The 26,036-nt window shown below is 46.4% G+C and overlaps 1 protein-coding gene across 1 annotated transcript in view; it reads right to left on the bottom strand.

The window, feature by feature from the left end:
* Vwa3b (von Willebrand factor A domain containing 3B) overlaps positions 1-26,036 on the bottom strand; it is a 152,799-nt gene that overhangs the window by 21,606 nt on the left and 105,157 nt on the right. Inside the window, exons 18-22 of the mRNA XM_060369869.1 lie at positions 25,394-25,481; positions 25,143-25,299; positions 15,357-15,475; positions 9,593-9,643; positions 8,287-8,488 (exon numbers count right to left, since the gene is read on the bottom strand). Of these exons, the coding sequence (XP_060225852.1) occupies positions 8,287-8,488; positions 9,593-9,643; positions 15,357-15,475; positions 25,143-25,299; positions 25,394-25,481 (617 nt within the window). The remainder of the gene's footprint in view (positions 1-8,286; positions 8,489-9,592; positions 9,644-15,356; positions 15,476-25,142; positions 25,300-25,393; positions 25,482-26,036) is intronic.

Here is a 26,036-nt window from a genome sequence, read left to right as displayed (position 1 = left end):
CCACGGCACCCTACCCCACAGAACCCTGAACCCTCGCCAGCAGCGGCGCCAGTTTGCTGAGTAGGCCCTGCCTTGTCCTTTGGCCAAGGAGGGCTGTGACTGCCGCAATTAAGATAATGCATCGCAGGCCAGTGAACTGGCACCTTCTCCCTAGGGTCCCCAGTCACGAGAACAGGAAATCTGTCTCTGTGAGTGATTCAGCTCCACTTAGAGGCTTGGTTGGCTAGGACAGAGTCAGCGTGGAGCTTCCCGTCTCTCCTCCTGCCGATTTCCAGGTCTTCCTCCAACCCTGAAGACATCCATGGTCTTCGCTCTTTTAATGTGCTCCGGAGACGGAATGAAGGGAAGACGTAGAGGAGAATGTAAGCGAAGAGGAGTAAAGCCCTGGCGTGGAGGCCACTGACCACCTGCGGCGTGTTAGAGGGCCCCGGCGCCATCTCCTTTTTGGGCATTTGCAGTTTTAGCAGAAGGTAAATACTGTGCCAAAGAAATGAGCGCTGGGCAGAACTGTCTTAGTCCTAAGGAGGAAGTCAAGCCTTCTCACAAGATGTCCCCCGAAGAGTGAGTGTGCCACCATGCTCACGAGGGATCTGTGTCCTCCCCCGTTTCAGCAGGTGGGTACCCAGCCTGGCTGAGTACCTCAGGGAGGCACGGGGGCTTTTTTTTGTTTTTTGCCCATCCTTGGGGAGTGGGGCATACCTTTAGGCGACAGCTTGAGAACTGAAGGTCCCCCAAACCTCGCTCTGGTTCCACTGCCCTCCCGGGTGCTGTTCTCTGAGCAGTCCGCACAGCAAGCCATCCGGTCCTTTGCACATCCTGGTGTGGACACTTTGTGAACAGCTGCTATGATGCCCAGGGAAGTGTCACAGCAGTGAAACCCTACAGCAGAAGATGGCCCTCAGACGCTCCCCACACCAGGGGCAGCTCTGGTCTCCCGAGGAGAGCTCCAGCCCAGCGCTCTTAGCAGCTTCAACGGCCATGGTGCAGAGAGGACCCTTCCTGCTCGCTTCTTAAAGGGGAAAAAGTCAAGGAAAGAAAATCCCCCAAATGTCTTCACTGTTCGATGCTGGAAGTTATGGAGCCCGGCGTGCCTCGTGTGGGCGTCACTGCTGCTTCTTCTGTGTCACTGGTGTGTGGCTCAGCACCAGTGTCCTGTTTTACGTGTTTCCCACATAACATTAGGGTGAACAAATAAGCCCTTTATTTGAGAACTTTAGGAAAAGCTCTCAAGTCACCTGCATCTCCTCTACCCACTCACCCTAAATACACACTCCACTCTTCTTCCCTGAGGGCCCTGCTCTGTACAGCCAGACACTCCCCACCAAGGATCAGGCCTTGAATATTTATTCTGACTTCACTTGCTACAGTGCAAACAAGTTTCCTTCTGGGCCCCCCTACCCAGCATTCCTCTGGCGCCCAGCGCCCAGTCACAGCCTAGTGTAAGGTCCTCCGATTCAACTGGCCTCTCACAGTAGCACCCCACCCAACCTCGCTCATACTCACCCCACGTGAATTTTCCTAGCACTTTGTCCTGGAAAGTTTGTCATAACGCAACACACCAAATTCATCATGCCTAAGGTCCACAGACTCCAGACGTCGCATTTGTCATGCCTCCATGCAGCCAGCTGTGTGGGGATGTCCCCAAGGCTTTTGTCAGGGCCGCTGCTAAGAGGCTCTCTCAGCTTTAACGAGATTTCACACCCCCAAATCATCCAAGGTGGTCAAGGCCATGGGAATAAAGAATGCTTTGGATCTTGGCTTGGCTCTGGGAATAGTCTGCATTTCTTAGGAGAGTGTACAGAACTGTTCATGCCCGGGCTTCCTAGACCAGGCTCCCATGGAGCCTACAGCAGGTCAGTGATAACTTACTGGTGCCCCTCATGGCTCAGCTCTGGGGGTGGCAGGCTTAGCAAGAAAGGGTGAAGTATGCGGTCGTGGCAACAGGGTGGCACTGACGAGGGGAGTTTTCAAGACTTTCAGACTTGAGGTTTCTTTTTTCCTCCCGTGGTTCGCCAGCCAAGCATCTTCCCCTGGGGATGTCATAAAACTGGTGGAGTATGCGTCGCAGGGAAAACATTAGACGCTCAAGCACAGGGCGAGCAGGAAGTCCGGGAGAGCTGTGAGGACAGTGGTCCTCCGCTCCTGTCGCATTTTCAGCCAGCCAGGCACTGTTACCGGAGGGCGGAGAGCAAGCGCAGGCTCCCTCTGCATGGTGTTTGCTGTCCTCTCTTCATGTCACCACCAGAAAAGCCATGACACCGTCCCAAGCTCAAGAGCCAAAGGGATGGCTGTGGGGATTGACAACCCGCTGTGGCAGAGGGTGTGGGAGAGCCTCATGGGTCCAGACGTGACCATAAATATGGATGGGGCCAAGCATAGCAACCGCAGCCTTGGGCACACACGTGGGCATTTCTCACAGACCCCATGGGAGGAACTTTGTTATCGCTACACATTATCAGTCAACTCCAGAGCTGAAGGTTTCTTCTTCTCTAAATTGCAGTCAGTCTTTGTTCCAAGCCCTTGCCCTTAGCAAAAAGGACTTAAGATGAGACCATACATAGGTATGAAGAGGTCAAAATGACTTGTGTGGGAGGAAGATCTTAAAGGGCCATTACCTGCCCTTACTATCTTGAGCTTTGCTCCCACCAAAGTTTTTCACCCTGAGTCTTGGCCTATGAGTGGGCTATGAAATAAAATTAGTTGGCATGAAAAAAATAAAATTAAAACCATCTCAGTGATATTATATATATATAGTGTACAGAATTCTCCATTGCAGGTCACGCTAAACACGTGGAAGAAAAAAATCAGCTGGAGACAAGATGTCAGATGCCCCCTCCTCACTAATTTCCTTAGGGAGGTTGCACTGGGCCTGTAGGATGCCCCCCTCAGAGAACACGGGCTTTGGAACCGGGTGCGGGGACAAATCAGTGACCGGGAAGGCTTAGTTACAAATGCTCTGGCAGAGCAGCGATGAATCCACACATCAATCCATGACCCGTGACACACACTAGCTTCCCCACACTTGCCTGTGCTTCAAGTCCTGGCCCTCATTTTCTCCCTGTCTTCCCGATGAAGAGCTAGAAACTAAAGCCTCTGTACTTCCTCTACTGTCTTCTTTGACGTCTCTTCATCCCTCTGCTCATTGTAAACGGGCTTTTTCTCCTGCAGTTCCATCGGCCCTCTCCTGGATGATGTCACTAATGAGCTGCCTCTTGCTACGCTGAACGGTTTTCAGACACTGTTCTGTATGATGTTTTAGAAAACTCACTGGATTACTTGATTTGTTGCTTTTTAACTTCTTGAGTTCTTTATATATTCTGGATATCAGACCTCTATCAGATATAGGGTTGGTGAAGATCCTTTCCTAGTCTGTAGGCTGTTGTTTTGTTCTGATGACAGTGTCCTTTGCTTTACAAAAGCTTTTCAGTGTCATGAGGTCCCATTTATTGATTGTTGATCTTAGAGCCTGTGCTGTTGGTGTTCTGTTTAGGAAATTGTCTCCTGTGCCAGTGAGTTCAAGGCTCTTCTCCACTTTTTCTTCTAACAGATTTAGTGTGTCTGGTTTTGTGTTGAGGCCTTTGATCCACTTGGACTTTAGTTTTGTGCAGGGTGATAAATATGGATCTGTTTCCATTTTTCTACATGTAGACTTCCAGTTGGACCAGTACCATTGGTTGAAGATGCTGTCTTTTTTTCCATTGTACGGTTCTGGCTTCTTTGTCAAAATCAAATATCCGTAGGTTTGTAGGTTTATTTCTGAGTCTTCTATTCGATTCCCTTGATCCACCATTTTGTTTCTAGGCCAGTACCATGAAGTTTTTATTACCATTGTTCTGTAGTACAGCTTGAGATCAGGGATGGAGATACCTCCAGATGATCTGTTGTTGTACAGGATCGTTTTGGCAATTCTGTGTTTTTGCTTTTTCATATGAAGTTGAGAATTGTTCTTTCTAGGTCTGTAAAGAATTGTGTGTAGGGCTAAACAGAGAATTCTCTATAGAGGAATATCAAATAGCAGAGAAACACTTAAATGCTCAACATCTTTAGTCATTAGGGAAATGCAAATCAAAGTGACCCTAATATTTCACCTTACACCCATCACAATGGCTAAGATCATAAACTCAAGTGACAATACATGCTGGAGTGGATGTGGAGAAAGGGGAACCCTACTCCATTGCTGGTGGGAATGGAAACTTGTACAACCACTTTGGAAATCAATCTGGTGCTTTTTCAGACAATTAGGAATAGAGCTTCCTCAAGATCCAGCTATACCACTCCTAGGCATATATCTAAATTATGTTTAAGTGCACAACAAGGACATTTGCTCAACCATGTTTGCAGCAGCTTTATTCGTAATAGCAAAAACCTAGAAACAACCCAGATGTTCCTCAGCTGAGGAATGGACACAGAAATTGTGGTATATTTACACAATGGAATACTACTTAGCAATTAAAAACAAGGAAATCATGAAATTTGCATGCAAATGGTAGGATCTAGAAGAGATCATCCTGAGTGAGGTATCTCAGAAGCAGAAAGACACACATGGTATATACTCACTCATAAGTGGGTATTAGACATATAATATAGACATATAATATAACAAACATACTAAAACTGTATACCTAAAGAAGCTAAGCAAGAAGGAGGACCCTGGGTAAGATAAACAACCCTCACTCAGAAAGGCAAACAGGATGGAACTCAGAAGAGGGAGAAAACAGGAAATAGGACAGAAGCCTATCACAGAGGGCCTCTGAAAGACTCTACCCAGCAGTGTATCAAAGCAGATGTTGAGGCTCATAACCAAACTTTGGGCAGAGTGCAGGGAATCATATGAAAGAAGGGGGAGATAGAAAGACCTGGAGGGGACAGGAGCTCCACAAGGAGAGCAACAGAACCAAAAAATCTGGGCACAGGGGTCTTTTCTGAGATTGATATTCCAACCAAGGACCATGTATGGAGATAACCTAGAACGCCTGCACAGATGTAGCCCATGGCAGCTCAGTCTCCAAGTGGGCTCCCTAGTAAGGGGAACAGGGACTGTCTCTGACATGAACTCAGTGGCTGGCTTGTTGACCACCTCTGTTTGATGGAGAAGCAGCCTTACCAGGCCACAGAGGAGGACAATGCAGCCAGTCCTGATGAGACCTGATAGTCAGAGGGAAGGGGAGGAGGACCTCCCCTATCAGTGGATATGGAGAGGGGCCTGGGAGATGATGAGGGAGGGAGGGTGGAATTGGGAGGGAATGAGGGCAGGGGCTACAGCTGGGATACAAAGTGAATAAACTGTAATTAATATAAAAACAAAAGGAAAAATTAAAACCTCACTGAATATGCATACATACATACATACATACATATTACACACGTTTTAGACAAGACTTCTGTCTTAGTTTCTGTTCTGTTGCTATGGAGATACACCAGAACCAATGCAATTCTTATAAAAGAAAGCATCTAACTGGAGGCTTGCTTACACTTCTAGAGGCTTAGTCCAATATCATCATGGTGGGGAGCGGGCATGGCTGAGAACTACATCCTTATCCACGGGCAGAAAGGAAGAGAGAGAAACACTGGGCCTGGAGACACACTTCCTCCCACCAAGCTACACCTACACAAACAAGGCCATGCCGCCTCATCCTTCTAATCTTTTAAATAGTCCCCCTCCCTGGTGACTAAGTATTCTGATATATGAGCCTGTGGGGGCCATTCTTATTTAAGCCATCATAGTTTCTCTATGCAAGCCCAGGCTTGCCCCAGACTTATGAAGGAGACCAGGCTGGCTTCGAACTCACAGCCTCCTGGGTGCTGGGGTTAAAGGCATGAGCCTGTCTACTGGTAGTACTTCTAATAATGGAAGGAGCATAAAAGTTAATGCAGGCTGGGTATGTTTACTGTCGGCATTTAGCGCCACCAGCTGTCTGGAGGACTCGATGTTTCTTTGCAGGTTGGTCCTCTGATCTTTCAGGTTTGAATTCAAGGAAACTCTAAGGCTTAGAGAAGCTCAGGCACACAGCATCTTAGCCGGGTCCGTCTGATGGCCGGGCCTCTGAGCCGCCTCGCGTGAACTCTCACCCGGTAGCTCTCGGAGCCAGGCCCCCTGGTTCTCTACCTTTCCTGTCTTGGTCCCTTCCACTGTCTCCCGCACCTGGTACCACAGCTGATTCCAAATTTGTGTGCAACTCAGACTTTCCCCTGAGGCCCCAACATTTTGCTACCGTCTTGCCTCTGCTGGATGTCCTGGGGGCACTTCAGAATCGAGCAAACTGAAAGAAAATTACCTTTTCCTAAAAAACCTCATTTTCACTGTCACGTGCTACCACTTTGGGGGGCGGGGGGCTCAAGAAGGGTGAGGATGAGGCAGGCTGGTGAGCACCTGTGCCAAGCCCGCTCCCGTTCACAGTGAGGGAACACATATTTTGGAATGCAGACATTATGGAAATTCATTTTATTTTCACTTCATGGAAGGAAGATGAAGAAACAGAACAATTAGTCCAATTAATTCAGAGCCTACAAACAGTGAGCCCCTGGCTGTCAGTTTTGCAAACAAGCTCATTAGCATACACTATTCTTTGTCCTCATGCAGAAGAGGTTTCTTTTGACTCTATTCAGAACATTTCCTGCTGAAAACCCTACTATAAAGCATAAATACAATTCTCTCAAATTTCGCTGTTTGGCAGTCGGAATGAGGCAATCCCCTGGGACCCAGTGACTCCTGCTCCACATTCAAATGAGGGCAGGACTGTCTGTTACAGGTGCTGCGGGAGCTTCCTATCCATCTGGTGCCTTAGGGGCTCATAAATATTTTAGTAAATGAAAGGATGAGAAGGCAGGGGGAGGCGGAAGAAGAACCTTTTTTTTTTAAGGGAAATGTGGGCAGTTCCCGTTTGGTTTTCAGGATTCCTGGGTGCTCTTTGGCACCTGCCAGTCAACAGAGAAATGCCGGTATCCAGAGGAAGCCTTACAAGGAAGCAGCAGATAATCCTGAGGAAATCTTTCTAAACAGCATTTCTGTGATGCTCTGTAATAAGATGTTGTTATTTTGCACAAAAGGTACAGCTTTGTACACTGAGGGAGGGGAAAGTGTAACTTGTGGAGGAAAAAACTAAAGAAAACAATTAGAGCAAAGATGCTGGGGGAAGGCTCAGCAGTCAAGAGTGTCTATCGCTCTTCCAGAGGCCCTGAGTTCAGCGCTCAGCACCCATGTTACATAGCACACACACATACTGAAACCTACACACAGAGACACATTAAGTATGAGTGATCAAAACCAAAAACAAGAGTCTAAAATAGTGGCTGTGGAACGAAAATTAGGCAAACTCTGCCTCATCTGACAGATGCTGAACCTGACAGAAAGGAATCCTGAAGGTCATTTGTCTCAGAATGGTTTTCAGACCTTTGTTTGAGGGCTATCTGGAAACTCTTTAGGGTGGACTATCCCACATCCACAAGCACCTGCGTGCAGCCGGAAAGGAGCGCCGTCTCAAGCAGCTTCTTCATAGTGTCACTGTTCATGCCTGGGGCCCTTAAATGACACCCTAAGACAGTCTGCTAACGAGATCACTTGACTGTACGCACCATGGCACTTACAAGGCACAAGGGAGAGGCTGAAACTGAAAAAACAAACAAAACCCAACCCAAGCCAACCAAACAAAAACAATCCAAAGGAGACAGTTCAGTGACAAGATGAACACATCATATATGCGTCCCCCAATGCTGCTGGTCTGAAGAGTCGGCAAAAACACAGAAATTGTATGAAATGATGCTAAGTTTAGGGGAGAGTATAAAATAATCACAGACATTCTGACTATGCAAAACAAAATTAAGGAGGAAAAAAAGACAGGAAACACTCCGAATGGTGCTAACGAGGCAGTGAGAGGGTGAATCGGGTTTCTTTTTAGGTTTGATTTCATGCTATAAAACAACATTTTTGTGGGCTCTCAGTACTAAAAACAACAACCCAGCAAGCTTTAATACTCTTGTCCATATATGCGTGTGTATATATGTGTGTGTGTGTATGTATATGAACGTTTGATGTGAAAAAGTAGACAAGACACCATAAAGATAAGCAGTATAATCTGAGGCTTGGGGTCAAAGTTCAGGCATCTCATCAGGACAAAAATGCATTTAGTTTTGTTCTTCAGTTGAAAGATCCCTTATTCTAAAAACAAGACACTAAGATCAAATGGCATTTCTTTTCTCTTTCTTAGGGATCAGTATGCGTGCATGGGAGAGAGGTAGAGATGGCCAGAACAGCGAGGGGCAGGGCGCGGAGGACACCGTGGCACCCACCTCCTCTAGGGCCTTGCTCACGCGGTTCTTCCTGGCAGCCTCCTGGAGCTCCATGGCCTGCTGGATGTACATCTTCCCAACCAAGATTTCATTCTCCAGTACCAACAGCTCTTTCAACGAAATGGGCCAATTCAGCCGCTCCAGCGCTTTGTTCAAGACTGCCTTGTTCTCCAAATACTGTATAGGCTTGATTGAATCTAACCTGAGACACAGAGGGAAAAAAACAACAAGAAAAAAAATAAGCACAATAAAAAAAAATTAACCCAGCCAATTTCTCAGTGAACTCCCTGAGAATCATCTGTGGACACAGACAGTCGGTGACAGAGCACCAGCTGTGGTCTCACGTCCGCCCCTCCAACCTCCATCACGCTCTCTTTTCAAGATTATAGTTAGAAACTGGGATGGCTGCAAGTGAGCCTGGGCATTGCACAGAGCCATTTCGGTCAATGTCATGCTGCTGCATGACCGAGGTCCCTGGTTTACACCAGCCAGTGACAGCCATCTTCCATTACATTCACTCAGGGGCCAGCTGCCTACAACATTTATCAGCATGCTTGGAGACAAAGTCTCTGTATGTAGCCCAGGCTGGCCTCGATTGCACGAGTCTCCCCGCACTAGGATGACAGGCAAGCACTGCCACGCCCATCTGGCTTTGTTGTTCTGTTTTGTTTTATCTTTAAAGGACAGCAAGCAGTGTTTGTGAGGGCAGAGGTAGGAACACCCAGACAGTGCTGACGGGAACATGAAGTGGTGTGGCCGTTGGCAGCAAGCCGGGAGCCTTCTCAAAAACCTCAGCACAGAATCACTGTGTCATCAACCCATTCCTCATATACATGCTGAGAAAGAAAAACACGCTCTCATCAAATGTCCATGCAGATGAGCAGCATTAGCTACAAGAGATGACAAAAGCAGAAACAAGCGAAAGCGGCAGAAGGCAATTAGCGCCGTGTAACGGAACCTCCTTAGTGCACGCGCACATGTGCTCACATGCCTTCATGCTGCAAGTTGCGTGGACTCTGAAGGGATTAATTTTCCAAACAGAAGCCCTTGTCCTGTGCCTTCCTTCACACAGTGTGTCAAGAACCCTCAGCCCCGTGGAAACAGAATGCAGCCTGGAGTCAGTGGGGGCTGGAGAAGAGAGCATGGGCAAAAGTTGCTTTATGGGTAAGCACTAGTCTTTTTCTGGGGTGGTGGCTATTTGGGGGTGTTGCACACTTGATATGCCACGGGGCCATATGCTTTGGAATAGCTGGTTTTGGTTATGCATGAGCATTTCAAGGTCCCAGGTGGGAATGGAGCAACTTACTTTTCTTTTTCCTCTTGAGACAGAGCTTGCCAGACAATTTTATTTAAACGTCTGTTGAAAAAAAAAAAAAAAGCAGTAACAATAATTTAGAAACAATAATTTGTTTCAAGTGAAAGAGCTGGCTTCAGGCTCTGTGGACGGTTGCAAGGGGACCCCGAGATGCCTGCCAGCCTTGATGGGACCATGCTAACTGACATCCACTTAAGCAGTGGTTCTCAAGCTTCCCGATGCTGGGACCCTCCAACACAGGTCCTCAAGTTGTGGTGACTCCAACCATAAGTTATTTCTTTGCTACTTCAGAACTGTAATTTTGCTACTACATAATGTAAATATCCGATGAGACCCCCCCAAAGGGTCACGACCCACAGATTGAGAACCATTGGCTTAGATCACATAGACATCTTCCTCCTAGGAAGCCTGTGGAGTTGTGTCAGACACTAAGGAAGCTTTGCTCTCAGGAAAACACTGTAAGCAAGCTGGTCCTCATCCTCTCTGCATTGGGAACTTTTGCATTGGTTGGCAAGATGGTGCCGCTGGTAAAGGTGTTTGACCCCAAATTTGATCCCCCAGGACCCACATAGTAGGAAATGAAAAGTGACTCCCTCAAGTCACCTTCCACATACGCACTGTGGGTTATGGCACACAGATACACACGCACACATACGTGCATGCACATACACACACACACACACACACACACACTCTCTCTCTCTCTCCATAAATGTAATTCAAAATTATATTTAAAAAGTAAGTTTCCGGCCCTACAGATTCATCCCTAAGGAAGTGTAACTGCTTTCAGCTTGCCTCTGTAGACACCTTCTGCCTGGATTCAGAAAGCAAAGGGAGCCCATGGGGCTGTAGGCTACGTGTTCAGGCCCACGTTATAAACCACCCAGTCTGTCCGCCTCGTTCTCTGGATGACAGCAGGGAGGCCAGGAGAAGCTCCTCAAGCACCCACCTGGCTAGCTGTCAGCAGGGGACTGAAGTCCCTCGCTGCCTGGAGGAAGGGCAGTTGCAGTGGTGGCTCCTTGTTATCAATCAATGATGCGCCTTTCAATGGATCCAGACCAGTCTGCGACACTCTGCTGTCACCTGGGGCTTTGTGAGCAGCAGGGGACGGAACACTGGCTCCAAGGCTTGCGGCACAGGGGACAGCACCTTCCACAGGAAGTGCTCTTCTGACTGCTGAGGCCAGCCGGCGTCAGCACAGCACCCAGGGAATACACCTCAGGTGGAGGTGCTATTCTGCCCTGCTTGTCCATCAAGAGCCTGGAACTGGGGAGGCCAGGCAAGGACGGCTCCTAGGGGAGAGGAGCCACAGTGTTGGGACCCAGAGCTCAGCTTCTCTCATTCCTGTGACACTTTGGGCTGGTTCGCTCGGGATGACAAGGGAGTCTCTTTCTGGTATGGTTAGGAAGATGCTGAGCTGGTTTGTGCACAGCCTAGGTATTGTGTCTGACATTGTCAAGAGCACTGTGGCTCCTACTTCTCAGTATCTGCATGGTGGCTCAGAACCATCCTTAACTTTCTTTTCCATGGACTCTGATGCCTTCTTCTTACCTCCAAGGCACCAGGCATGTACATACATACATACATACATACATACACATTATTCAGGAAAAACACTCATACACATAAAATAAAATCAATGGATTTCAAACTGAAAAAGAGTCAGGAAGAAGGAACCGGGCCAGCTAGCGTTTTGGTCTTACTTGAAGGTTCAGCTCTTTGGGTTCCACTAGGAAACTGGGTTTCTTTAGCCACTTGGCTCCTGTAACAATGACCAGGGCTTCTGAGAGTTTGGTTGTCTGTGCTTTTCTTAAAATATATTCAATATTCTCTTCTATCTAAACTTGAAAGCAGACTCAGCGTAGCATGGGAGCTGACAGAGATCAAAAGGGCCCCACAGATCTGGGGTCAAGCTCCGCACCCAGCTCCAGCCCCGGCTGCTTTGTGATCCTGTCTGACAGAATCCTTTGAAGCCCTGCTTTCTTGGGGATGAAACAAGGTTAGCAGTACCTGTCTGCGAGGACTGAGAGGATGAGGTGGGAAGGTATACCAGGAACACCTAGGTAGGGTACCAGGAACACCTCAGTGTTCCTCTCCTCTGGTGGATCAGAAACACGGGCGAGACCACTGGTGATATGGGTCCAGTTAGACAGTGTGGATTGAATTCTAACTCAATCCTTCAGGACACAAATTCTTAACATCTATGTCCCCCTTTGTCCATCCGTATTGTTAAAATATCAATGTTTATTGAGTTGGTGCGGCAACCACAGCAAAGCCACCAAGAGTATGTGATGAGCACTCCTCTGCAGCACTCGTGGAGGACATTGGATGTGAGGCCTTTCTCTAGCCAGTCCAGCCCCTTACTTCTGGCTGCTGGTTTGCATCCACTGGCTGGCTGGAGCTCTAGCTGCAGCAAGAAATGACTTGTCTGAAAAGCAACGTGTAGCTACCAGCACCCCATAAACCTGACCAGCGGCAAAGACCTTGAGCAGAGTCATCTAAGCAGGGCCCCAGAGCCAGACCAGAACTGAGACCTCCTGTGGATGTGAGGGCCGTGATCTTGACTTTGGCAATCAAAAAGAGCTGCAAGGAAAATACTGCCTCCGGATTCAGACAGCCCTAGAAACATTCCAGCTTATGTTCAGACACACAAACCCAGACTCTTGAAATACCGGAACAGAAGGACACCCACCCATGGACACTGTGTCCAAAATAGCTCGTTTATATCATCCTGTGAACTTCCGTTTGCTTGACCATCCCTAGCTTGAATGGATTTATAAATGTATGACGCTGTTTATTTTCAAAGTGACATTGGCCCACTTTTGGGGAAAGCATCAAAGAGATGTGACAGTGAATGAGGGACAGTGTGTGGGTCTGTTCCTCGTCATTTTCACGTGATGCGAAAGCTGCACAATGACAAAATACAAAAAAAAGGGGGGGACGACTGACATTTATACAAACAGAATTCCCCAGTACTATTGAATTCAAAGGCCCAGAAAGTTTGTTCTACATAATATCATTACCATTAATGCTACTGAAGTAATATTAAGTACCCTTTATATAAACACCAAGGTAATAAACCCAAATCAATTAAACGAATAGACTTAAATATTAAACACCAGCCAGACTAAAGCTACTGTAAGAATTATTACTGAAAGTACAAGTTGAATATTTCTTATTCAACTGTAAATGTTTGGGATTTTAGATTTTGAAATATGTCTGCATGTTCATAATGAGCTATCTTAAGAAGGGACCCAAGTCCAAAGACAAATTTGTTTGATGTTTTATCTACTTTACACATACAGCCCGGAAGTAACTTTACCCACAGTTCCTAGTACGCGCCCCATGTTAACTGTGGTCTTTCACCCGGGATCAGGACTGGAATTTACCATATGTGGCACCATTTGGGCACTCAGAAATTCGAGGGCATCAACTTATAGCTACGATACTCTTGTGGCAAAAGATCCTTCGAGAGCTCCCTGCGGGGACAAAGCACTGACTCTGTGTTTGGGCTTTTCCCTCCGGGGAATGTTGTTTTGGGAACGGGGTCTCCTTCCTTTCTGAAGCCCTCAGGAAAAGGTCAGCAAGGAGAGCCAAGGGGCAACTGTGCGGCTCATGGTCACGGTGGCTTTAGAGGCAACGGCTCAGTCCAGGAGGCGTGTCCACATGGAGCTCCTTACTCGGGATTTTGCAGTCCTCCCAACACCCCTGTCGTGTGTGCTCTGTAAGTAAGTTATCTGCTGTCCTGAACGGGACAAGCTTGCCTAGACAGGCACCAGGGGTTAGGCTGGACCATGCAAGCACTGCCTGACCTCCAGGCTCTGGCCTGTGGCTCTGAAGCAGATGTTGGTCAGTCAAGCGATTACAGAGCTCAGCTTAGCTGAAACAGCCAAGCAAACTACATTAGAATTTTGAACGGGATTTTATTTGCGTGTGAATCCGCAAATAAAATTTGAACATTTTAATAACTAAACTGGAATTATATCAAACTTGAATGGATTTCAAATTGTCAAATTTGCACAGGCTGCTAATACAAACAAGATAAACAGGAAAGCAAGGCCGGCTTGGCTGTAAACCAGCAGACCAGAATGTCAGTGAGCTGCCGGCTATGCAGTGGCTGAGAGCGTGGCAAAGGGCACAAAACAGGGCAGTGGGTAGGGAGGGTACAGAGAGGCTCTCTGTGGAGGCCATCATGAAGGACCAGTGGAGGGATGGCCGAACAACAGTCGGTTAAGGAGATGATTGCATGCAAGCACCAGACCCGGGGAGGAGAGAGAGAGTAGGCTAGCCCCTCACCTTGCTACCAACAATCAGATACAGCAAAGAACTGGAGCACCCCAATGCAAACAGCAGCAATGACAAACCCCCCAAATCCTAACCTTTCCGAGTGCCAGTGTGATAAAAGTGGCAAATCCCATCCACGCCATAAGACTTTGTTTCTGCCACGAAATCATTTCAAACGGTGAAAACACAAATGCGTATGGACTTGAGCTTAACTCTAACTTGAGCAGAAAGTACCCCCTCGTTATGCATATGCAAATAAATACTCAAGGACTCGGAAGAAAACCTGAAATTCTGCTGACCCTTTCATTTTGGATGAGTTCTAAGGACTATAAAGACCACTGGAGGGACTCCCGTGATTGGGTACCAGTCTTGGTGAAGGAGATCCTCCAGGCCATGCAGGGCTGGGAAAGGGCCTTTCTGTGGGTTGCCTGTGGCTCCCTGTGGGCAGGAGCTGGGCTCTCGGGACACACGGGGCCCACCCCACCCTAAGTTAAAAGGCACAGAGCAGTGGGCGTCTTGGCCACATCAACTGATGTCTGGGTGCCTTTTACTCCTCCTCATGTGGTGATAACTAAAACCCAACTGAGGAGCTTCCAGAGTCTAGAATAAGCTTCCACAGAAGCTGGGCACCTCCGAGGCTTACCTAAGTGTGTGCACTCAGGATTAAGTCCAGGCAGGTGTGTGGGTGATTCGGTCATGGGCAAGGGTGACAACCAGGTCGCCTGTTCCTGAGGGACGGCTCCATCTCAGCATGGATACAGGGATGGTGTGAGTGCAGAATTCTCCTGTACTCAGCTTGGCTACCATCTTGATAGGAAAGCATGTAGCTACCCATGCTTCCAGGGTGCCTGCAGTGTTCATGGTGGACTGGGCCCAAGACTCCCCTTTAGTGGCCACACATTCACCAGGACCATGGACACTCAGCTCTCGGGTGCCACAGCTCTTACTGCATTTGCATACAATCGAGGCACAGCTTTCCAGGGAGTCAGCCGCCAGCAGGTCGCACTCAGGACCGTGGAAGCTCTCTGTGCCTGCTTGTTTTGTATGTGGAGAAATATGACAAGAAAGCAAACTCTGCCCAGCTTCAGGTCAGACACCATTTGTTTTCCTGAGCGTCTTGTGCTGTGGTGGTTGAATGGGAGAAAGCTAGGGTGTCACTACGGTGGCGTTCGTTAGCTGCTTTTCAAAATTTTAGGTGATAATGTGACCCATTCTGTTGCATTCAGAGGGAAATATTGGTGTTTTCCTGGAAACAGGAGATTTCTACAGCGTTTAGGATGGGGAGGGGGCTTATTTCAGGAACCTGGTGTCCATCCAGCACCCAAGGAGACGTGAATTGTCACTTGGTGGCTGGTGTCGATGGGGGAGGGGGCGATTTCCAGGCTCTTCCAGATGAAGCAGTCTAAGCTAAAGCAAGAGAAAAGAAGCTGAAACAAAACCTCTATCAAGAGCATCTGTGAGGGGTACTCACTTTTCATAAGATTTAATGGCCAGTTCCACATTTTGCTTGTAGAGATTGAGGTTGGCTCCTTGGGGGTTAATCAATAGAATCTTATTGGAGTCATTGCACACGTGTGTCAGAGGGAACACCTGCACAGCAATGTCAACAGAGAGGAGGGTGTCACTTGGCAGGTTAATCGAGCCTTCATAGGTGCGTCTGTGTGGGAACACGCTTTCCTGGCTACAAAGAACACAATCAGTGTAGAACCGCAGAATGCAGTAAATCTTAAAAGCCAAAGTAAGAGATGCAAGTACTAACCTTCTTTTCCAATTCTAGAAGCTATACATTTTGAAAATCACCACCATACAACAAAAGCAACAGAAAAAATACATTTCAGGAAACCCTTTTCATAACTGAGTATTATCTGTAGGAGTTTTTATCAAGTAGACAATAAGAAATTGAATCCATATATAAACTTTATAATACATATTACATATAATATATAAAATTTTAAATATTTATATTTCATACATAGTAGTAAATGAAAAGAAAAATGTCTGGCGGGAAAATACTAAACTATACTATTGATGGTTCAAAATTGCATGATTCCAATCACAGGAAGCATTAAGTGTTCTAGAACTGAGAGAAAATTGCTTTGTTTAGAGTTAGTCGTTTTATTGTGTGTGAGTGTGTTGCGTGTGTGTGTGTGTGTGTCTGTGTGTGTGTGTGTGCGCGCCTCTCTTGCATGTCTGGGGCCTGTGGAGTTTGGAAGAGGGCATCCAGCCCTCTGGAACTGAAGTTATAGGTGGGTAGGAATCACCATGTGGGTGCTGGGAACCGAACCTATATCCTTTGCAAGAGCAACAAGTACTCTTAACCACTGGGCCATCTCTCCAGCCCCAAGAAATCGCTTCTGATAAGGACATCATTTTCCTTTCAATCAAGATGACACAGCTAGTGTGGAGGCTTCACAAACAGTTGCTGTGTCAATAGCTGTTTAAAAAAAACCAAAGGGGATGGAAAGGCATCACTTATTAACAGTTGTGATTGGTCCTGGCCAAAGTTTAGCTGTTTGGAAGGATGGGGCCATCTGTGTGCTCCAGACGGTCTGGGTATTTGTACAGAAGGTTGTGGCTGTTCAAGCTCTTTCTCACGGGTCAGTTCCCACAGCAGGGAGCTGCTGCGAAGCTGCCAAAAGATGTAACAATTGTCCCCAAGTTCCATTTTCAATCCCCAGAATAAAGGTTGCACCCTTATGAAGGTTTTCTTTAACAGTATAAACAGTATTGTTTTAGGTTAAAAGTAGCTTTTGTATTGAGATATAATAAAAAGAAAAAAGGTGGCATGAGGCCAGGCAATGGTGGCTTTAACCCCAGAATTTAGAAGGCAGAGGCAGGCAGATCTCTGAACTGGAGGTCAGCCCGGTCTACACAGTGAGTTCCGGGTCAGCCAGATTTACAAAGAGACCCTGCTGCAAATAAACAAAACAAAACAAAACAAAGCAAAAAACAAACAAAAGTGCCATGGAAGTCCTACATACCACTTTTAGGACCTCAACTACCTTTAAAAGTCAAATATGCCTAACATTGGGCTTAAAACTATCAAAAACAGTTGCTTCTAAAACTTGGGAGTTACAGGAGGAAGGTGAGACTTGTAACAATTTTACTGTTTAGTTCTTTTAAGCTACATATATTCACTCTTGAATTAAATTAGGGCCCACACAAACAAAACAGGCAGAGGTCAGAAAATGGAAGAGAAAGGCTTGAAGTTCAGAGCTGTGGAGTTCAACCAGCTGCTTACAAACCACACAGAGACAGCATGTGGCCACTGAGCACGCCTTTCAAAGGGAAGGAAACAGAACAGGGGGTCAAATGTGAGACACCTGGGCTTTCAAGCTGAAGATTGCATAAGCTTGTAAAAAAAAAATCCTTCAAAATAGAGCAATGTCACGAAAACTTGAGAGGAAAAGTATCAACCCCAACAATTCTCTGTGGCCTGGGGGAAGGTTCCCCTTTAGAAGTCTGCATATGTCTCTCCCCGTTACCGGGGTAGGGCTCAATGACAAATGAGCACTGAAAAAGGCTTCGTCAGAGCCCTCACTTGGCCTACTTAACCGAAAGCAAAGTCACACTGTACTTCCTTCCCTCCTTGGTAGATCTAGATCTCACGCCTTCCATGGCCGCCATGGACTTGAGCACAGCTGTTCAGACCTGACTGGCGGGTGCCCACTCTTCTTTCTTTCTGTGTGCAGGACTAGGGGAACACAAAGGCATACTCCACTCCTTCAGAGTTTGGCCTTAGCTTTTACAACATGGTGGTCACTTGAAAGGCCAGATGAATTGATTCACCCTCTTTATGATGTCAGGTTTAGTGTCACAAGGGGGCATTCCAAGACTCGGGGGCTCAGAGTCATGGTTGCCCTGCTCCTCAGAGAAACCAGCCTGGAGGGAAGAAGGCTTTGTGAAGGCGCTGAGGGCTCAGTTTGAGAGGGAATAAAGGCCTGTGGTCACAGCCCCCCTGGAGAATGGCTTTCTTAAATGCTTTTATAACTCAGCTGGGGGAACCAATCCAGACAATATTTGATAATAAGAGGAAGCCTACAGCGTCATCTACTCTAATTCTCTGAGGCAAAACTAGAGCCCTCATCACTTCCACGTTGATAACTACCCCTTAGATATGAACTGAATCATGAGGGGCTACCAGAGGTGTGAGTGTGTCGAAGGAGAGGAAGATGAGACAAGGAGGGAGAGATTAGAGAGACAGATAACAGGCTGTAGAGGCAGACATTTCTAGAATTCATGTGTGGGTGAAATTGGGATGATTGTATAATTTTTCCAACTGTTAGATGAAATACCTTGAACGAATAACTGAAAAATAGCTTTATGATGATACAATGACAATAGAATTTATCTTCCCTCTCTTCCAAGAATAACCGAGGCATTCTCTACATATGTCCTCATTCAAGCCAATTAGAGACAAATCTATTTATAGTTTTTGTTACATGGCAAAATGAACTGTCCATTAAACAGTTGTTACCTTTAGTTTTTATGTGATGGGTATCTTGCCTACATGTATGTCTGTGCATGATGTGTGAACCTGTTACGTGCACAGGCCAGAAGAGGCTGTCAGATCCCCTAGACCTGGAGTTTGCAGGTGGTTGTGAGCCACCGTGTTGGTACTGAGAATCAACCTCAGGCCTTCTGGAAGAGAAGCCAGGCTCTTAATTGCTGAGCCAAAAAAAAATAGGGGGGAGAGAGCAATTGCTGGCATTAAAGATGCTGACAGACACCTGAGTGAAGACAGAGGCACAAAACACTATTGTACCAGTGTGATGTCACTGGGGTGAAAGCCTGATGGGAAAACAGGGCATGTACACATCAAAAAAGGCCTGGCCATCCCATTGCTTCTTTTTCACCTATCAATATTGTTTCATCATTCTGTGTGATCAATATATATATATATATATATGTATATGTATATACAGTAATCACTTTCATTTAAAATTTTTAAATTTTCCAATCAGTTTTATATTTAATCCTCCTGTATTTATTGTTTTGTATTTTGGGTTGTTTTGTTTTTTTGTTTGTTTGTTTGTTTGTTTTTGACAGAGTTTCACACTGTAGCCCAGGCTGGCCTAGACCTCACTATGTAGCCCAGGCTGGCCTAGACCTCACTATGTAGCCCAGGCTGGCCTAGACCTCACTATGTAGCCCAAGCTGTCCTAGACCTCACTATGTGGCCCAGGCTGGCTTTGAACTTGCAGCTGTTCTCTTGATCAGTCTCCTGAAGGCTGGGGAGATAAAAAATCCTCCTATACTTGAAAGCATGGAATTAAGATTTAAACAATATCCCTGATCTCTTTGTAGTTGATATTCCTATCAGCCAAATGGCAAGATGAGTAGACACCTCACAGGCTGCTCTAGGATTTAGGGCAGATACTTTGATGACATCAAATGCTTTCCTCAGAGCCTGGTACATGACAAATAGTCATCATTTAACAGTTATGGGACCTTGCCATAGTCTTCCAGGAGTAAATGATGAAGGTGATATCTAATGACACAAAGCTATGTGTAGAACCCAGAGGACAAGGCAGAAGGCCTAGAAGGGATGCTATAACTGACATGATGATGGTGATGGAGATAAAGATGAGGATGATTAACAATGATGATGATGAAGATGCTAATGATGATAAAGATGACGATGATTGACAATGACAATGATGAAGATAAGAACATGATGATGGTTGCTGTCAGCTCTGAAATAATGCAGGCCAATCTTCCTAAATTATTTCAATCTCTCTCTCTCTTTTTTTTAAAGCAATTATCAATAAGGAGCTCTGATGGCTAAGGCAATTTATTCTGTGTCTGCTTTGGTGATGAGTTTATCTCTTTGAGAGAGCTAAGATAAAATTATCTGGCCTATTTTATACCTTGTAATGAACCGTTGCTAGGGAAACCTTTCTGCTCAGCCCTTCATTTCCAAGGTGACAGATTTGATACTGGCCCAGAGAAGCGGAAAGCAAAGCAGTATTGTGCTTCAGAAGAAGAAAGAATCCCCAAATAAGCCATGAATGAAACAAAGAGTCCCCACACGCCAGACGTTGCTTCTTGGCCCGTACACATGTTGCCATGCATTGAACAGAGGAGGGTGGGCTAAAAGCCTCAGCACAGGGGTAAGAGTCAGGCCCAGCTGCCTGCCAGCTCCATCTGTTTTTCACAAAATGATCTGAATTCTAAAAAATCTAATAAGCTGGGAGACATTTTAGCATATTGTTTTTCTATTCTTCTCATTTATGTCTGAGGATCTCTTCCAGTCTAAGGAAATATTAGGGAATAAAAGATATAAACAGAAGGTATTTGGAATTTACTCTTGCAGTCATTTTGTAACCAACACTACATCATTTGCTACTGAAATCACTACTGTGCAACAGATCTCAAAACCTGTCTAAGAGTGTGTTCTTTGATCAACAGCTCCCCACTGCCTTTCTCCCCACTCCCTCTGAGGCAGCCCCTGGAACCAGCACTCCACCAGAATTCCACTTTGTTAGACTCTACATACAGGTGAGATCATAAACTCTCATCACAGAAAGAAAGAAAGAAAGAAAGAAAGAAAGAAAGAAAGAAAGAAAGAAGGAAAGAGAAAGAAGAAAGATAGAGAGAGAAAGAAAGAAAGAAAGAGAGAGAAAGAAAGAAGAAAGAGAGAAAGAAAGAAAGAAAGAAAGAAAGAAAGAGGAAGGAAGGAAGGAAGGAAGGAAGGAAGGAACGAAGGAACGAAGGAACGAAGGAACGAACGAACGAACGAACGAACGAACGAACGAACGAACGAACAGGGCTGGAAAGAAGGCTCAGTGGTTAAGAGCAATTGTTCTTGCAGATGACCCTGGTTCAGTTCCCAGCAACCATGTCTGGTGGCTCACAACCAGTGACTCCAGCTCCAGGAAATCTAGTGCCCTCTACTGGCTATTGTGGGCACTACACTGACATGAACACATGCATATTCATAATTTAAAAATAAATCTCAAAAAAATCACAGTTAACAAGGTGACAGATATTCTAATTGGCTTGAATTAATCATGTCACATTGCACAGTGATATCAACCATCCCACTGTGCCCTATAAACATATTATTACTATTTGTCCAACAAAGTCAAACTTTAAAGACAAACTACACTTTGGAGATTGAAATTTATTATTGTCTACCTTTATCATTATCTAATTTTTGCCTTTTTGTTAATGACAAAGTGTAAATTGCCAGGCAGAGCACCATCCTGTCTGTCTGTGACGAGAATGGATGGTGCCACCAAATGTATCAAACACAAGTACCCATGGGGGAATGCCCAGCCCCTTTCCTTTGGCCTTACTTCCTGGAAGTGACATGCTAGAATGTTCTCCTCAAGATTAGGACCCTAACTCCTGCTCCTCCCAAATTTTCCCTTCATAACAATCCAGGCTGGCATCCAGTTTTCATTAGCATACAATATATTGCTTTCATTGTGGTATTTTTCAAACAATATTTATTTATCTTTACTCTCCCCTCCTCCTCCATTCTTTCCCCCTCTTCCATCAGCAATAGCCTCCAGTATGTGTCACGTGGGGCCCTGCCCTCCTGCCTTTCCCTGAAAGCTGTCACTCCCCTCATGGTCTCCTACCCAGTTTCATAGTTTATATCTGTTCTTGTATTTTGTAAATACTATAAGTATTAAAAGTTAGGATCCATGGTGATTTGGATGAGATGTCCCTTACAGTCTTAGTATTTAAATACTTGGTTCCTAGTTAGCGGCATTGTTTAGAGATGTGTGGGTGATGTGGCCTTGCTGCAGAAAGGATTTCAGATGAGGGGGCTTTGCACCATTTACAGACTTTCTCTGTCTGTCTTCTGTGTGTGTGTGTGTGTGTGTGCGTGTATGTGTGTGTGTGTGTGTGTGTGTGTGTGTGTGCTTGCAGTAAAGGATGTGAGATCTCAGCTTCCTGCTCTGGCCATGCCTGCTGTCTTCGGCTTCTTGCCACGCCTCTCCACCGTGATAGACTCTGATCCCTCTGGAACCATAAGCCAAAATTCTCTCTTCCTAAGTTGCTTTGGTCATGACCTTTGTCAGCAACAGAAAAACATTAACCGACACAGGCTCCACAAAGGAGAGCACATCATGTCTGTCTTCCTGAGTCTGGGTCACTTCACTTCAAAGAACACTTTCCAGGTCCACACATGTCCCGCAAAGATCCTCACTTCTTTAACAGCCGAGGAATCATCTGCTATATATGCCCCATTTTCACTTTCCACTCATCTACTGAGCGACGTGGGCTGTTTCTACTTCTTGGATATTGTGATTGCAGCAGCGACGGGTCCGGAGCTACCGCCCTCTCTGCAGCAGAACATAAAGTCCTCAGTGTATTCAGGGAGTATCATAGTCCTACTTTTAACCTTTGAGAAACGCTTCCATAATGGCTGTGCTAGTCCACTCCTCCCAGGGGTGACTCGGGCCTCTGCTTCCACGGTGTCGCCAGCATTTGCCGCCATTTGTTTTTTCAATGTGAGCCATTCCGACTGGGGCAAGATGGAACGATCAAAGCGCTTTTAATTTGCATTTCCCTGATTACTAAGAATGTCGAGGGCTTTTAAAAATATTTCTTGCCCATTTGTGTTTCCCATTTGGAGAACTGTCTATTTGTTTCATCATTCCATTTCTCAATAGGAAGTTTCGCTGTTTTAGTGTTTAATTCTTTCAGCTCTTTATATATTGTAGACACCTACCTCCTGTCTGAAGAACAGCCGACAATGATTTTTCTCCAATCCTGCGGGTTGTGTGTTTGCTCTGATTATATATATATTTGCCTTTGAGAGACATTTTAATCTCCTGTCATCCCATTCATTGATTCTTGGGCCAAATTCCTGGTGCTGCTGGAGCTTTGTCTGGAACATTCTTGACTGCACCTATGACTTGAAATGACCTCCCTGTGTTTTCCTCCAGCAGTTTTGACGTTTCGTGGTTTAAACCCAGGGTTTTGATCCACTTTGAACTGACGTTTCTCCAGGGTGAGAGCTGTTGATCTAATTTCCTTCTTCCAAGGGGCAAATGTAGCATTGCTGGGACCATCCGTGGAGCGGGCCTCTGTGGGGGCCTCTCTAGACACCTTTCTCTCTCTGCCCCCGTCATTCAGCCCCATCAACAGGACTCCATTCCAGCCTCCCCCTACGCCCACTGTCCCCGCGGGCTCCTTGCTGTGCAGACTTGCCTCCTGACCTTCCTGTGTTCTCGGCGTCGCATCTCTGCGCCGTCTTTTCCCTGGCAGCAAAAAGCCGGGGGTTAACTTTCTCCCACGGGGGAAAAAACCCTCTCCCATTGCTTCAAGACCTAGTTGAAAGTCCTTAATCAGTTAAAGCTCTACTCTCATTTAGAGGCCAGAGAACTTGCGGGAGTAACTTTCCTCCTTTCCACTCAAGGCAGATTTGGTGCCAGATGCCTTCGCTGCCCCTTCCCCCCCGCCCCCCGCCCCAGCCACCTCACAGGCTCAGATTTTCAACCTTTCCAGTGTGAGGGGGAGAAGGGTATCCAATTAGTTTCTAGTTTGTACTTTCCTACCTCATGTATCTGGCTGCCCCTAAAGTTAGATCTTTTGGAGTGTCCTTTGGCTTTTTCCCCTTCTCAGATTTTTCAGGGGAGTGTTTATCATGTTCACGGCCTTCCCAGTGCGCACGCGCGTGTAAACAGGCTGAGCGTTAGTAACGATCTATACTGAACCACGCACGTATATTAACAGTGTAATTCTTATGAGCTTTCTTCATTGTATATGTGACAGACGTTTCCTTATAACTGCCTTTACTTCACACGCTTTTACGCAGGGTGCCATTTTTATTAATTCTTTGGGAATTTCGAAGAATGTGTTTTGGTAATATGCATGCCCCTCCTCTAATTCCTCCCAGATCAGCCCTCCCTTCCCTCCCTGCCCATCTTTGTACCCTAACCATTTTCTAAATCCACTCAGTCTATTTAGGTTGCAAATGTTCTCCTGGGTGTGGGGTCAATCATCGGAGCGTGTTCGGCCTACCAGGAGCCACACTGTAAAGAAAGCTAACACTCCCTCTACCAGAAAGCTATTAATTGCCAATAGCGCCTCAGCTGATGGTAACATTTTGTGCCATGTCCCCTGTCCATGCCGGGGTTTGTACTGGTTTGAGCTCGCATAGGTCTTGTGACCACTGCCTCAACCATCGTTAGTTGTGTCCGGAAAGCACTTTTTTCTCGTAGTCATCTACTGCCTCCATCTCCCGCTTCTGTAACGATCCATTTTGATGTAGTTAGGGGATAAATATTCTCCTTATAATTTCTTTTTCTCTCTTTCTTTCTTTCTTTCTTTCTTTCTTTCTTTCTTTCTTTCTTTCTTTTTCTTCCCATGCTTGTATTTCCCTAGCCCTTCCACATTTGTCTTGAGAAACCTCTATTCTTATGTATCTCAAGTTTTTGGGAGAGTTACAAAGAGGAATGATATAGGCTTGAAAAAAAGAAATTCCACTTCCAGGGAGAAGCCATTAAACAGGTTTTTCTTCCCAAGAAATCCCAAGCACATTAATAAAAGAAATACGCAGAATTCGAAGAAAACATCACCACACTTCCTGGAAGAGATGAGCCTGTGTTTTCTCAGGTTTATTGCCTCTGGAGCTTTGAGGAAAAGTAGGAGAGCATGGTAACCAGTGTCACCACAACCTACTGCGCCCGGCTAGGTAGCAATGGGGAAACGAGCACGCTAGCACAGGTGCAGCTTTCCATCTAAGATTGGTTGAAGCCATAGATGAAAGGCTCACAGACACCAAGGGCCAACCGGGCCTAAGTAGACTTACAAGGCCACGTGTACCCAACCACACTCTCGCACTGAAGGAACATGACTACCTCAAGTTCATCCTCCTCGTGCCCCTCCTTTCTTGCCTGTGGTGGCTTTTTAGAATGGAGCAAAATGTCTTTCAAAAAAGACAGGATAGGGCCCTATCTTTGTGGCAGGGCCTCCCTGTCCTCGGTCCCTCTGTCCCTGGATGCCCACTCATAAATGACACGGAGAGGATCCCGCAGATCCACCACCCCATCCCCACCCCCAGGAAGTAGGGAGCTGCAGACTTCCAGCCCACCGAAGGCCGCTTCTTTCCACCCTATAAGGAGGGGTCCTAAGGCTCCCCAGTTCTTCCCTCTCCCATTCATACGTAACGTCTCCCGTGCATGTCTGTTACATCTGCTCAAGACAGTCAAGCAGGCTACTTCTTATTTAAGCAGAAAACTAAAACACAAAATCCCCCCCCCCCCGAACCTGGGCGCGCAGAACACCGCATTACCTCATCAAAGACCCTGGAGACAACATGCTTATTCAGGACGGGGACATAGATGGACCTGTGGATCACGGTGCTTCCGGCCAAGGCGTCCATGATGGTGAGTTTCCGGGCCACCAGGCCGTGGGTTTTCAGCCAGTTTTCAGAGGACCTGTCTGAAAAGCTAAGAAACACGGTCGCAGAGTTTAGAACTCGCAACTTAGTTATTCACAGACAAAGCCAGGAAGAACTTGTCCTCCTTGGATGAAAGCACTCACATGCTGTCAGTGTCTTGGCTTCTACTTCCAATGAGCCTTTCTGACCATTTGTCATCTAGGCACTTATTCATCAGCAGGATGTTCATTTCTGTGGAGTGAAAGGGCAGCTGTGTATAGAGGGGCTGATGTCAGGGACCGAGCCCGCGCACTCAGGGGGGGGCTGATGGCGGCCCACACTTCAGAGGCCCATGGCTTCACTTATGGCTCTCAGGCAGAGTGCATCAGCAGCTTCGCCTGGAGCTGCAGGCACGGGTGACTCAGCCAGGCCTTGCCTGCCACGCAGTGAGGGCTCTCTCCGTGGAAGAATGCGCTCGCACTCCCCCTCTCCAAAACTCACATTTAAAATGTTTACCAAGGCCATGGTTTCCCAGCCATTGCTCAACAATCATCCCCTCCAGCCCCCCCCCACAACTATGAGAGGAGCAACTGGACCAACATTTCCAATTCAGACGCTTTGTTTCATGGTTCTTCCGCTTAGAAAGGGAAACCAGGGACTGTTAGATTCTGTCGAATCATTAAGTTCAAGTTTTGAACTCAGTATTTGGGGTTTTAAATGCACATCCTTATATAAACTTGGATTTCTCAATGGAGAGGAATATTCCTTCACTGGACAGCAGCAGCTGGAAGGAAAGCACAGGTGTGA

Source organism: Meriones unguiculatus, chromosome 16 (genome assembly GCF_030254825.1).
Source record: "Meriones unguiculatus strain TT.TT164.6M chromosome 16, Bangor_MerUng_6.1, whole genome shotgun sequence".
In the NCBI taxonomy this organism is placed as follows: domain Eukaryota; kingdom Metazoa; phylum Chordata; class Mammalia; order Rodentia; family Muridae; genus Meriones; species Meriones unguiculatus.
The sequence above is the reverse complement of the archived record's forward strand: the minus strand, read 5'-3'. Positions and strand labels throughout refer to the sequence as shown.